General features: G+C 43.5%; 1 protein-coding gene across 2 annotated transcripts in view; it reads left to right on the top strand.

Annotated features, from left to right (window-relative positions):
- Nucleotides 1–256: 256 nt before the first annotated feature.
- Nucleotides 257–14,712, top strand: part of ARHGEF26 (Rho guanine nucleotide exchange factor 26) — a 136,132-nt gene continuing 121,676 nt past the window's right edge. For both annotated transcript variants that reach the window (XM_066259059.1, XM_066259058.1), the window contains exons 1-3: nucleotides 257–1,876; nucleotides 3,222–3,261; nucleotides 8,233–8,378. In XM_066259059.1, the coding sequence (XP_066115156.1) occupies nucleotides 812–1,876; nucleotides 3,222–3,261; nucleotides 8,233–8,378 (1,251 nt within the window). In that variant the 5' untranslated portion in view covers nucleotides 257–811. The remainder of the gene's footprint in view (nucleotides 1,877–3,221; nucleotides 3,262–8,232; nucleotides 8,379–14,712) is intronic.

Raw genomic sequence — 14,712 nt, 5'->3', positions numbered from 1 at the left:
GCCCGCAGCTCCCCCGCCGCCGCCTCCAGCCGCAGAGTCCGGCCTGGAATCCCGGAGCTCGGCAGCCAGCCCAGGTGTGCTCGTCTGTTTTACACAGAGACGCGGCCAGATCAAAAGCACTTCGGGGGAAAAAAGGCAGCGGTTGGCGGCAGGCCGAAGAAAGAGGAGTGACTGGGCGTGACCAAGACTGGGGCGGGGCCAAGGCTGGGGGTGGGCAGGCTCGGGGGCGGGGCCGACGCCTTGGTCTGCTGCTGAGCTTTCCAAAGCTCCCGCCGCGGCGCCCCGGTCCTGTTCGCCGGCCACCCACGGGGCGGTGGGCCTTTTCTGACCTCCGAAGGTAAACCCACCTCGGAGCCGGGCAGTTTGAGCGCGAGGGAACCAACGACGGAGGCGGGCGGATGGATGGCGGCAGAGGGGAGCGTCCCGCGGCGAGTTTCCCAAGAAAGCCGAACTTGTCCCTAGTTTCCTGCGCATCGGCTTGGACCCCGCGAATTGGTGGCGGGCTTTTCCTGTGCGGGTGGTCTTTGGGCGCGGGAGAGAAGCGGAGGTAATTGGATTAATTCGCTTAGGCGCAGCCCAAATTTCTGTACCCGACTGCGCAGCGTGGTCGGCGCAGTTTTTGCCCGAGAAAGGGCGGGTAAGTGACACGCAGTTGTGTTCCGCGGAGCAGCCGGGTGACCGCCGGGCTTGGACCGTGCTCGTCTCCAAGGCGTGCCCGGTTGTCTGGAGTCAAAGTTCCATGACTTTTTTCCTCTTTAGGCAAGACTAGCTGGGTGCTGTTCCTCGTAGGGCTTATCCCCAAGGCTTAGCTATGGAGAGGGAGAGCGACGTGAATATTTCTAGCAACAGTTTAACTCCTTTGTGGCAGAGGCGGTCGATCCCTCCGCCCCAACTGCTGGGTCGGAGCAAGCCCAGACTCCAGTCTTACCAGAGCCCCAGCGGGTTGCTGATCACGGATTTCCCAGTGGAGGACCTTGGAATGCTCCCTGCGGTGCAGACTCCGGCCCAGGTGCCCACCAGTTCCGACGGCAGGACCGTCCAGAGGAGCCCCCTGCTTCTCTGCGCTCATCCGGGGGCGGTGACCAATGGGAGGACGGTCTCCCCGGAGTACAGGGCTGTCTTTCCTCAGCTTCGACGGCCTAAGTCACTCCAGGCCCCCAAAGGGGCGTTGGGCGGCGCCCAGAAATCCTCAGCGAATGGTACGGTCATTTCGCCTGCTCCGCAGCGGCTGCGCCTCCCGCGGACTCCTAATGCATCCGCCCCCTGCAGCCCGGAGGGAGCCCGCTTCGGATTGACTGCCAGCCCCCTGCCTTCGCCAGCTGCAAATGGGTTTACTCCTAATATCGACTCCCCAGGTTCGCGTTTGCAATCCAGCCATACAGCTAAAGATCCTGAGCAGGGACCCTCGCCCCAGAATAGGTCTTTGGAACAAAAACTCCCCCTCCAAAGGCTGTCCTCACTGGAGAACGAGCTCCCGGAGAATCCTTCAGTGGTTTTGAGCACAAACAGCCCGGTTGCCCTCAAAGTGGGGAAGCAGCAGATTATTCCGAAGAACCTAGCCTCGGAAATCAAAATAAGTAAAAGCAACAGTCAGAATGTGGAACCCCACAAGAGACTCCTCAAGGTGCGCAGCATGGTAGAGGGCCTCGGAGCGCCCCTGGGCCTCCTAGAGGATGAAGGTGAGGCCGAGAACGACCTGGACAGCCCTGGGTCTCTGCGGAGAGGCTTGCGGTCCACGTCTTATCGCAGGGCGGTGGTGAGTGGTGTTGATTTTGACAGTCCTATCACCTCGAAGAAGAAGAACAGAATGTCCCAGCCGATTCTGAAAGCGGTGATAGAAGACAAGGAGAAGTTTTCCAGTCTTGGAAGGATAAAGGTAAGACTGCAGCAGTGTCGCATGTCACTGACTAAGCCAGGCAGTCACAAGGTCCCAAGTGAAGGTGTCGGGGATGGGGAGGAGGGGGGACAAAGAGAACCAGACGTTATTGTTCTCTTTAATTCTGTTATTTGTTGATAAGATCTGTGCACATCTATCACTTGGCCATTCTGTTACTGGCAGGCACAACCCAGGTTAATGCAGCTTTGTGGGAGGAAGTGAAACTTATCACTGTTAACTTTCTAAGCTCAGGAAAAATCTGGGGACAAATGGGGAAAAAAATACAGCGAATTAGGTATTGGTTGCATGAGCCCTGAACATTTTTAATACAGGTAAGCTGCAAAGGGAGTGGAGAACAGGCCTGGATTTGTTCTCTTGACTCTGGTCGAGTTGTCTGGTGCTTGTTGAGAGGTGTCAGTCAGTGGTTGCTGACTCATCACAGCTGATTGGGGAAAAGACTGATTTCCTTTGAGCCTGTTATTTTAATTATTTACATTACTTACGTATTTATTTTTTGAGTGGAAATCACATACTACATACTTCAGGTAAAATGGGAATTTTAAAATTAGGTGTCAGAATGGCAAAAGACACAAGGCACAGATAGTCATCTTTGTTGTTACTTACTTCTGTCATTGTGGCCTTTGATTGTGTTTTATTCCCATTTTGTGCCACGTTTATCCTAAGTGCATTTCACAAGTTGATAGCTCAACACTTCAGGTTCACATGAACTGTGTGCTCCCTGATAAAGGCCCCAAACCTGTAATTGGCAAAACACTTCCAAATGTGACATAAAGAAATTGGGCAAACTAAAGAAGGGTATTTTGGAGTGTTTATGTGCTGCCTGCTCCAGAAATAAGACAACTCTCAGCAATAGGGTAGAAATTCATTTTGGCAGCCACATCTTTTCTTGATTAATCGGAAGACTGGAACCAGTCTATATAAATGTCACATGTGTAATACATGAACAAGCATGTTTTATTTTAGATCCCATGGCCTTAGAGAGATTACATAACATTTTATGTCCCCACCCCCAACTCTGCAAGTATAGCAAAGTTCAATTTAACAGTGATGGTGAACCATGAGTAGTGAAATAAGCTGAATCTGCTGTTCATTTGAGGATTCTCAAACCATTTTGATAGGGTGTGAATGATATTTTACTCTTAGTAAATCATAGTAGTCATATGAATGAACAACTCCAGGAGTCATCTGCAGTTTGCTTTGGGAAATCTAATGAATGTAACAACAAAATAAGTACTTTTTCTGAAAAGAGTTGTGTTTTCTGCTTGGCTCATTCATACATATTTTGCTTTGCCTTTTCCTTTTTTTTGCTTTTCTTGTTTCTTAGAAAAAAATGCTGAAAGGACAAGGACCATTTGATGGGGAAGGTAAGCATTTGATTTTCCAGACTTTAATTGCTGTTTCAGTGTGGAATATGCATTATAAATTGCAATCCATCTGCCGAAACAAAAGCACTTAAGATGAGAAAAATCTTCATCTTCTCAAAATTATGCAGCACAAAGCTCTTCACTAAGCTAAATTTTCATCTAGTAATACCAGCAGTGAATAAAATTAATAGCTTACTTTGTAAGCTGATAACTTGGGTCAGCCAGTGTCCTGGGATTATTATCATTCTTTTCTATGCTGGCTACATCCCCACCTCCTTGGAAAAAATGGAGAAAAAGTAAGAGCAAGCTCTGGCTCTCCAGTTAAAAATTCTGAGAGTTTGGCATTTAGATCTTAAGTAATTTTTTTTAGCAGGTCATATTCCCTTTGACAATATTCTTTCCCCCATTTTAGTATCATTCTGACTCCCTGTTTCCTTATCAGTTTTAGTTTGGAGGAAATCTAACTCACCTGGCCAACAGAAACATATTCCTAAGAATTTGTAACCCATATAGTATTTTTGTTAAGGGTCTCAAAAACAAAAGCAGTTTAAACCAGGTGTTCAAACCCTAATCAGATTAGTGGGCTTTGTGTAAATAGATGGGTCAAATGTCAGCCAACTGGAAAAGCATGAAGGGAGCAATGGCCCCGGCTGCAACCCTTGTGGACTGCTGAAGTGTGGTGAAGAGGTGAGGATAGTTTTTTTTCTGTCATGCTTTGAAATGCTTAGATTTTCCAACCTTTAAAGAATGATGTCGAAGGGCATGCCCCTCTCTTCAGTAAGGCTAATGTAAAACCAGCCAGAGTTATAAAACATATATAACCATGGTGATTATAAATCATTTCCCTGTCTAAAAGTCATTTCCCTTGGAGTGTTTAAACATGACCTGTTTGTAAAAATGTATTAATTGCTCCAATCTCAGGAAACTTACCATATGGAGAAGAAACCTGGGTGCAGTATTTTAGTTGGTTGAGATAAATTCATCTCCCTGATTTTACAGTTGAGGGTATTGGAAGCTCTGAGAGGTTTAGTACCCTGTCTGCTGTCACACAGCCAATCCTGGAACAGAGAACAAATTCTCAGCCTGGTTGTTTTCTCTTGTACAACTGTTTGATCATAATGTGATCAGAACATCTACAGAGGATCAGTAGAGAGATGTTTTGCATCCTCTGGAATTTGGCATTGATTCTGGGACCTTTACCTCAAATGGTTAAAGATGTTAAGCTTTATTTTAAGTCAGAGGGCAGATCTCCCTACTCTAGGTCATGCCCTTCATTATGAGTTTTATGTTATTTCCTTTTATAAGAAGCTGTTTCTGTGCACCTTCTTATCTCTTCAAATGTGATGACCTAGAAATTCTTTCTCACATATATATACATGAAGAATGCAGGATTCTTACTTATAGTTAGTGATTAGCAAGAATGTAATTGGGAAGCAGTACAATAGAGTGGTGAGAACCTGTGAAGTTGGAGCCAGGGACCTGGGTTCCTGTCCTACTGCTTTACTCATCATTTGAGTGATAATTGAGCAAGCACCTTAACCTCACCAAGGCTTGATTGTATCATGTGTAAAATGAAGCTAATACTACTACTGCCAGTGTTTTTGTGGGAGTGAATGAGAAGTCATTTCAACAATGTATATGTATATTTTGTGCCAACCACTAACTACTTTAAAGGAAGCTGGAGGTGGGGAAATCTATTTCCACCTTCACAATCTGCTTTATGTATGCAGAGCAGTCAGAGACCAGTGTAATCTTACATAAACCCCAATATTTCTTTATCATAGTCAAGTAGAACATGCAGTAGTTGATGAGAGAAGAGACAGAAGTTTGCTTGATTCTTTAGACAGAAAGGTGTTTCAAACTCATTGTGTCCTAAACAAAATTCCTAACCACCCTACTAAAGCTAATTCTCTGATAGTATTCCCCTCTCCTACCTAGTTGTGGGACCTGAAGACCTCAGAACACCCTTACCACCTCCCTCTCTCTGAGTCCATAATCCAGTCCAGTCCCAGTCCTTTCTAAATTGCATAGCCCAAGCCCTGGCCGGTTGGCTCAGCGGTAGAGCGTCGGCCTAGCGTGCGGAGGACCCGGGTTCGATTCCCGGCCAGGGCACACAGGAGAAGCGCCCATTTGCTTCTCCACCCCTCCGCCGCGCCTTCCCCTCTGTCTCTCTCTTCCCCTCCTGCAGCCAAGGCTCCATTGGAGCAAAGATGGCCGGGGCGCTGGGGATGGCTCTGTGGCCTCTGCCTCAGGCGCTAGGGTGGCTCTGGTCGCAACATGGCGACGCCCAGGATGGGCAGAGCATCGCCCCCTGGTGGGCAGAGCGTTGCCCCATGGTGGGCGTGCCGGGTGGATCCCGGTCGGGCGCATGCAGGAGTCTGTCTGACTGTCTCTCCCTGTTTCCAGCTTCAGAAAAATGCAAAAAAAAAAAAAAAAAAAAAAATTGCATAGCCCAAGCTCCTTTATCTTTCACTGACCACTTCAATAGCATCCTCAGTAGTTCCCTAAATAGTCACTGTTTTGCTCTGCCAGTCTAATGAAATTGTTCCTTTTGGTGCACTGCCATTGCCATTAGGATAAAATACAGTCTTTACAGTGTGAAAGAAACTCATTCCTTTTGTACTCAGGATAAAATTCAGTTAATATTGTTTGCAAAGCTCTGGTTGATTTGGACTGTCTGGCTCATCTCCCTAAACTCACCTTGTACCCTTTGGCCTCTAGACATCCACACTCATTGACCTGCTTTTGTTCTAAGGCACAATTTCTTTTTCATCTGCTTTTTCCTTTAGCTCTGTAGCATCCCAGCTTTCAGATGTTAGATTTTCCTCACTGACAACTCTTTGACCCCCAGAATAGATTTTACCCTGCTGAGAGTCTGTTTTCAGAGCTTCTGTATATAAAGCTTTCAGTGTGTAGATATGTATTTGCAAGATCACTGTGTTCTCAATCCTAGAATGATTTGCCTTCTCACCAGAAGCAAAAACTATAAAGTTCTTTCAAAGATGCTGAGGCAAGGCCTACATGATCTACCCTTTATTCATTCACAGTCTTCATTTCCTATACTTTCTCCCCTCCCTCATCCTATTCCACCCACATAGGTAGGTCCCTATGTACAAATCATAGGGACCTACCAAGTAGAGTTCTGCCCCAGGGTCTTGGTACTTGCTGTTCCCTTTGATGGGATGTTCTTCTCCCACTTGGACATGTAGCTTGCTCTCTCACCTTTTTCAGGTCTTTGCTTCAATGTCACCTTGGTGAGGCCTTATTAAATAACCCCGTTTAAGATTTACATTCCTTCCTTGTAACATTCCCCTCTTCTCTTTTTATTTTTCTTCATGACAGCATCTGACATATTTTTAAATTATTTATTTATTGTTACTCTCCTCTCATTCCGATGTCAGCTCCATGAAGACTGAAATTTTTTATCTTTTTTGTTCATTGTTGTGTCCCCAGTGCCTAGCAATTATTGGCATCCAGTAACCGTTTTCTAAATATCAGTTGATTCAGTAAAAAAATGACTATTTCTTTCATTAAATAATTTTTAGCTCAGTTCCTGGCCAGTTGGCTAAGTGGTAGAGCATTGGCCTGGCCTGTGGAAGACCTGGATTTGATTCCTGGCCAAGGCACACAGGAGAAGCGCCCATCTACTTCTCCACCCTTTCCTGTCTCATTTTTCTCTGTCTCTTCCCCTCCCGCAGCCAAGGCTCCGTTGGAGCAAAGTTGGCCTGGTCACTGAGGATGGCTCCATGGTCTCTGCCTCAGGTGCTAGAATGGCTCCAGTTGCAGTGGAGCAACACCCCAGATGGGCAGAGCATCACCCCCTAGTGGGCATGCCGGGTGGACCCTGGTCGGGCACACACGGGAATCTATTTGTCTATCTCCCCACTTCTTACTTTGGAAATATACAAAAAAATTTTTTTTTAGCTCATGCGGGCACAAGAAGTATCTTTTATTTTGTATTTACTCTCAGCCCCTGGCATGTTGTAGATGTGTGATGCATGTTTGTTAAGTAGATAAATGAATGGTGATGGACCTTGAAGGAAAGATAGGGTGTGGATTCAATTTAACCTAAAAAACAGTTTAACACACCTGGCTGTCCTTTGTGGGTAGCAGACAGAGGTATGTCAGTTTCGCTTTGTCAGTTGGCGTTTCATGTATGAACCCCTTCCCTTCTCCTATGGATGAATTTGGGACAGAGCTGCATGAGTGAGAAAAATCACTTTTTCACTTTTTGGTAATTGGGATTAGTGACAATTTCCATTTGTCTCTTTGTTGCTTGTTAAACTGGAGACTCAAATGTTGTATAAATACAATGTGTCTGTAAAGTCATGGTGCACTTTTGACCTGTCACAGGAAAGCAACAAAAGATGATAGAAGTGTGAAATCTACACCAAATAAAAGGAAAACTCAGTTTCTGTAGGATGATGTGGCAGCATGTGCGCATGCACAGATGGTGACGTAACACCGTGTATGCAGCGGAGCAGCTCACGGCCATGCCAGTCGAGATGTGGACGGTAGAGAGGAAAGTTCAGTGTGTTCTGTGGCTCGCTAAATTCGAATCCGTGACCAAAGTGCAACATGAATATTGGTGCGTTTATAATGAAGCGCCACCACATAGGAATAACATTACTTGGTGGATAAGCAGTTGAAGAAAACCGGCAGTTTGGTGGAGAAACCCTGTTCTGGTAGGCCATCAGTCAGTGACGAGTCTGTAGAGGCTATACGGGATAGCTACCTAAGCAGCCCTAAAAAAATGCGTGAGCCCACATCGAACTGCACTGAATAGGTATGAAACTGGGAGGGTTTTCCTTTTATTTGGTGCAGATTTCACATATCTATTGTCTTTTGTTGCTTTCCTGTGACCAGTCAAAAGTGCACCATGACTTTACGGACACACTGTATGTATGTGTGTTTAGAACAGGCAGCATGATGGCGTCAGTGGATGACACATAGGGTTTGTCTTTCTTGCAGAAAATGCTGTCCTGTACCAGAACTACAAAGAAAAGGCCCTTGACATTGACTCTGATGAAGAGTCCGAGCCCAAAGAACAGAAGTCAGATGAGAAAATCGTGATTCAGCATAAGCCGCTGCGATCCACATGGAGCCAGCTTTCTGCCGTGAGTGTTTACCTACTTTTCTGCCTACAGGGCTGAAAACACCCAGTTGTGAAAATGGTATCAGAATGTGGTTTTGAATATTTCTGCCTATTATCCTGTAACTCTAAGGAGTAAGACTCTTCTATTTTGACGGCAAAATGTTTCTTGAAACTCTGTAGCCACAGATGAGAGTATGCACTTTGACACTTCTGATTAGGAATATTAGTTTTTGATAAAATAAAGTGCCTTGAGACTGATGTACTATGAACTCTGGAACCTCTTCCAATGCAGTATCTTTCCTTATTTATTCTTTTATGTAGTGTATATGTATAATAGTAGTTACTTAATATATGCTGAACTTTATCACAGTTATGGTTATATATACATATGTTTGTGTATGTATGTATTTGTCCCTACACACAATAGGAAGCTTATTGCAGTTCTTTCGTAGAAATTGCATTTGAAATAGACACATTTATATTTTCTTGAAGTTAATGAGTGAATGGTGTACTGTTCCATCTTTCTCTCCATCTTTTGCCTTGGTGAGTAATATCTCCTTTTTGTATCAAACATCTTTTGTTATTTCTTTTCCTCCTGGCTTAACAGATGTCACAGCGTGATGCTTTCTTTCCTTGCTATGAGTTCGGGCACAGCATTTGAGGGCATCTGAGGCATTACCGAGTAGAGAGGAATTCCCATGGCTGGCCTGCGTGTTGGGGATATTGCATCAGGAAGCAAGCCAGAACATCTCTGTGAGTCCTCAGGCGATACAGTAGCAGAGGAGTTTCCCTGTTGAGCTGAAATGAATGAGCATTGTTCAGTCAGTTCAGAGTCGGGGATCCCATGTATTCAAGGGAACCAGCAGCATAAGAAGAGGAGTCGTAATTGTTGGTGCTCAGAAACAAGACTGTGGAAAGGGTATATGTTGGCGGTGGGAACACCTTCTGGTTCAGGCTGTATCTCGCCTCTTCTCCCCTATATTGAAATTTAGAGTTCTGGAAACCAATCCCTTTCTCTTTGTCTCCCTCTCAGGCCTTTATTTGGTTTTAAGGAGAATCTATTCAGTTCTCCAAGGTGTGGTACCCAGAGTATGAAGTGACAGATTAAAATGCTGGCAGGGGCGGGACAGGCCATCTGAATAAGTGATGCTGGAGTGTGTGGGGCTGGGAGTGCTGGGAACTGTGGGGAGTAGACTTAGACAAACTGAGAAGCTGCAGCTTAGCTCAGACCAGTCCAATGTTGACAGATCTTCTAATATTTAGAAGAGGGGATACAGAAATCCAGACTTTTATGAGCATTGTCCTAATTCAAGTTTTATAAAAGAATGTATGGGCCCAACAAAATATTTATGGACCCAGGTTAACTTCTGTGCTAAGAGTTTGAAGCTTTGATTTTTGGCCTGCAGTGATCCATAGAGCTGGCATATTCATAGCCTTATACCCTAGTATAACGATCTCACGATGTGTACAATCCAGTGACCTCACGATATGTGTATCCAAAGCATATCCTTGTGAAAACTGCAGATAGGGACCAAGAGGCTGTGTTGGCACTAAGTGGCTGTCATTCTGTGGTTGGTATGGACCATTTGGTAGTGGAGCCTCAAGAAGAAACCTGTGCATGTCTTCAGTTTTCTTTCTGTGGCAGCATCTTTGTTAGCAGAGGCCTAAATCGTGGTGTTTTTCTCTGAAACCAAACAGAAATGTGTCACTCACACTTTGAAACAACTTAGCTTTTAAAACTAAAAATCAGGCTGCCATCTTGATACCTCCTGCAGTTTGGTTTTCATTTAGATAACTAGTGCACATTAAAATAATATCACACATCCTCCAGTATAACTTCAAACATGGGCATGCATTTTATTTGGCAAAAGATAAATGTACCAATATGCCTTTATGTATATATATTTTTTAACAAGATTGATACCAAAAGACTATTGGGTGATAAGCTGTAAAACTAATGTGGTTTCTAACCTCATGTCTGTCATCTTGGATTTGAGTGTTCCCAGGAGGGTTATGTGTATTTATTGTGTTGCTTGGCAGTTCCATTGAATCAAAGTAGCGTGATTGGACTTTGACGCCAGGTGGCTCAGGCACCAGCCTGCGTTTTCTTTGTGTCTTTTATGTCTCCTTTTCACATTTAAAACATTTTACTTTCTTTTTTTTTTGTATTATAAAGTACTTCAGACACTCAGAAAAATTTAAAAAGTATGTGTGTGGAGTAGATTTCCAGGTACCCGCCACCCAGATTGAGCAAATGTCCGTGTTTAAACATCTTTACTTCAGGCCTCTATTTTTTTAGGTTAACCTAGCTGATCACCTTCCTCTCCAGGCATTTCCTTCATTCTGCCTCCCCAGGGGTAGTCATTGTCCTGAAGTTCTCTGCTGTCCGTCCACGTGGGCTTTCTATCCACCAAAAAGATGCAAGCAGCTCTGGCTTTTAGGAATGTGGATATTTTAACAGCAAAAAGCTGCCGTAACTTTTTTCGAAGGCCAGCAGTTGTTTTGTCAAAGTTGCAGTTAGGACCCTTAAGAGAGGAGGCATCATGAATTTTGAACAATGTCAGAATGCTTTCCCTAAGGATCAGACCCCCATTTTTCTGTCTGACCTCATTCCCTGCTCCCTTTTTGTAGAGGGGCCGTAGTGCTTGGGACAGATCTTGGAAAAATCTGCTTTTTATATACTTTTGCATCATCCTTCCATGCTTAACTTTTAATATCTCAAATGAATAGAGAATCCCCCACCTAATCTTGCATATATCATGAACAGAAAGCACTTCTTCAGGTGAGGCCTTGAGTCCGGGAAGAGAGCAGGACAAGAGGTTTTCTGGGAAACGGTTGGGTCTCAGATTGGCATCTGCCTTGACTTTCTTAGCTGCTGTGTATGGTTTTATTTTCTAAAAATCTTTTATCCTTGTTGCAAACACCTGCCTGCCTCTTAGGATGAAACTTTCTTTATTGGTGGTTGGCTGCAAGAAGAATTCAGCATGCCAGAAAGAATTGCAGCCGTGGGCAGTCATTTGTGGTTGTCCCAGAAGCTCTTCCAGCCTTGGTCCAGAATGTCATTTGTCTTCGTGTGTTTCCTTATGACATGTCTCCTTTAGTTTTACTGGACAACAGTGCAGTTGACAAGGGGTTTCCTGTTTACACTGTTGAGACAGGTTTAATTCTAGTGTCATGGTCATTTGGAATAAAGGAGAACTAGAGATTTTTTAGAGCAGCATTGAACAGGGCCTCAGTAGAAGGATGAAAGTTGAGGCAGCCACGGACTTCTCTCGTCCAGATTCCAGTGAGTTAATGAGAATGTATTTAGCAGTGGTGGCTCTGCCAGCAGGTGCTCCGGGGAGAGGCGGGTGTTCTCTTACACTCAGTAACCTGACCTGGGCTCCTAACTACATAAGGTAGTGACAGGCTTACTCTTCCTTCACGTGATTGTCAGAGTTTATAGATCTATCCTTAATTGGAAATCACCATTCAAGGGAGTATAATTTTGTGTTGCCATTCAGGACTAATGTATGAGAAATAATTTAAATGATCATATAAAACTGAACCTCATGGACATAGACAAAACTGAAGTGGTTGCCAGAGGGAGGGGCAGGGGGGTGTAAAGAGAGACAAATATACGGTGACAGAAAATGATTTGACTTTGAGTGATGGGCACACAACACAATCAGCAGTTCAAATGCTATAGAGATGTTCACTTGAAACCTATGTGTTCTTATGGACCCATATCACCTCATTGAATTTAATTTCTAAATAAATATTAAAAATAAATAAATGATTATGGTCCCCAGTGTTTGGTTGGTTATACATTAAAGGATTTGAGGTTTTGAACTTGAAAGAAAAATATTTTTTATCTTTAGAGATCTGTGCTCAGAGGTGAGATACATGCCACACACAGGTCAATTGTTCAGTGACTCACCTAAAACAGCAGTGTGAATGCCATGCCGAGAGTTCCTGGCTCTCTGAGAAAAGCTTGTGGGTGTGAAGAGAAATACTGATGGTATTATCTGTCTGGGGTAGAACACAAAGCACTTGTTACGGTAAGTGCCAAGAGTGTCGAAGCTGAGCATATTCCCAGGTTCCCCTTTTAGTGAGATCCTGGGTGTAGTTAAATATTACAGAAAAGAAAAGATATGTCTTGACTGAAGTCTTTTGCTTTTCATCATAACTCACCTGCACTATAATGCACTGGGCATGCTCCAAAAAATGGCAGTTGTGAAACCAGTGTTTGTTTTGCTATATTTAGTGACAGCACCACAGCCACACTCAGCAGCCGTACCCTGACCCCATTTATTTGCCGTGAGGTGTGTTTGTGTAATTTCCATCACCTTGACATGCCAGGTGCTTTTGAAAAGGCTGTTCAAGCTCCAGAGGCAAAAAGAAGCATGCGGGCAAACCTTCCACTGAGTTCAACACCTAATTTTGTCATCTCTCCTGTGCTCTTCATTCGTGCTGCTGACAGGTGGATTTACCCGTAATCTGAAATCATGAGTATTTCTGCAGTTTGCTCAAAAGTTTCAAACTCTTTGTTCAGGAACTGGTTTTTATATTTTCCTCAAAGTATTTCTTCAGCTTAGCATGGCTAGCAGTGTTAATGGGAGGTTGAGAATTAGGACGTGAATCTCAAGTGCCGGGCTGAGCTCTGAAGGCACCTAGTTTGCCTCTGGACAACTTTCACAACTGCCAAAAGAGACAGGGCAATCAGAAAAATGGCAGTTTTATTATAAATATAATTTCATTTTGTTGAAAGTATAACATACACGTTAGAGAGTCTTAGCAGTTTGACTAATGGGACTTACTCTTTGAATTTACACTGTGTAGTTAAAAAACATACTTTTTCTACTAAAAAACAGAGCTCAACAGATGAAATAGACCTATATGTGATTTTGTTTGCAGAAATCTTGCATTTAGAGGTCATAGAAAGTTTCATTCTTTTTCCTTAAATTTTTGACTTGTCTGAAATAATTTCCAGTTGCTCAGTGACTTGCTGCTTAAGATAATCTCTTGAGTCATATAATTTTCCATTTATGTTTTTGCAAGTTATCAGTCTCATAAAATTACTTTTTACCAGAAATGGCGATGAATGCCTTTTATCATATTTATCCTTTGTGTTTAAAAAATAGAGAAAGGTTCATTTTTCATGTCTGCCTTACTTATCATATTCATAGTGTAAACGGGGCTTTAGACACATACTCATCCACACTTTTAAGTTGAAGAGCAGAACTTTTGGAATGTTTGCATTTTATAAACAGAAAAAGAGGTCCATGTGCCTAGACCTGAGACCTTAATTAGAGATCTTATTCTAGTTACAAGGGCTGGAGTTGGGGACCTGCTTAGCCTGGGCCGGGGACTGGGCTGTATAGACTTTTGCCATTTCTGCACGATTAGATTATAGTGTTTTCTTAACATTTTTGAAATTTAGTTTTGATTTACATGAGAAATGCATAAGAAATTCTCTATGTAAAAAGGAATTTAAGCATTTCAGATAAAACTAAAGTATTTTTGATACCCTGTCTGCCATTACTACTCCCTTCCCCTTCTCTGTAGGTATTTGGTAACAGCCTTCTTCTTCAAAGCCACATGTATACATGTAAAGAAAAAAATAAAGGGTGTGTGATTACATATATAATATGCTTTATAGATTTTATAACTTGCTTTTTGCAGGACGATGAGTCTTTTTTTTTTTTTTTTTTTTTTACAGAGGCAGAGATAGACAGGGACAGACAGGAATGGAGAGAGATGAGAAGCACCAATCATTAGTTTTTCATTGCGCGTTGCGACTTCTTAGTTGTTCATTGATTGCTTTCTCATATGTGCCTTGACCGCGGGCCTTCAGCAGACCGAGTAACCCCTTGCTGGAGCCAGCGACCTTGGGTCCAAGCTGGTGAGCTTTTTTTTTTTGCTCAAGCCAGATGAGCCCGCGCTCAAGCTGGCGACCTCGGGTCTCGAACCTGGGTCCTTCCGCATCCCAGTCCAATGCTCTATCCACTGCGCCACCACCTGGTCAGGCAGGACGATGAGTCTTACAAATCATTTTATGTCTGTCTGCGCTGACCTTCAGTGTTCTTTCTGCTACGTTATTCTGTAGGATAGATATGCACTTTGCTATCTTTTCTTGGGTTATACGTGCTTTGAGAATCTGGTAAAAGCTATGAGTGCTGCACCTTCTTTAAAAAAATACACACACAAGTATATCTGTAAATATCTGTTTATAACTAGTTGTTTTTTTTATTATTTCAGTTTGAGGGCATTTTTTTTTCTTTCTTGACTTGTCTTCAAACCCTGGGAGCACCTTGCTAAGTACTGTGTACTGAGTACAGCTTCCCTATTGTTCCTGTTGTTTGGAAGTTCTTCTG

Source organism: Saccopteryx bilineata, chromosome 2 (genome assembly GCF_036850765.1).
Source record: "Saccopteryx bilineata isolate mSacBil1 chromosome 2, mSacBil1_pri_phased_curated, whole genome shotgun sequence".
Classification (NCBI taxonomy): domain Eukaryota; kingdom Metazoa; phylum Chordata; class Mammalia; order Chiroptera; family Emballonuridae; genus Saccopteryx; species Saccopteryx bilineata.
This window is presented reverse-complemented; position numbering and strand designations above follow the sequence as displayed.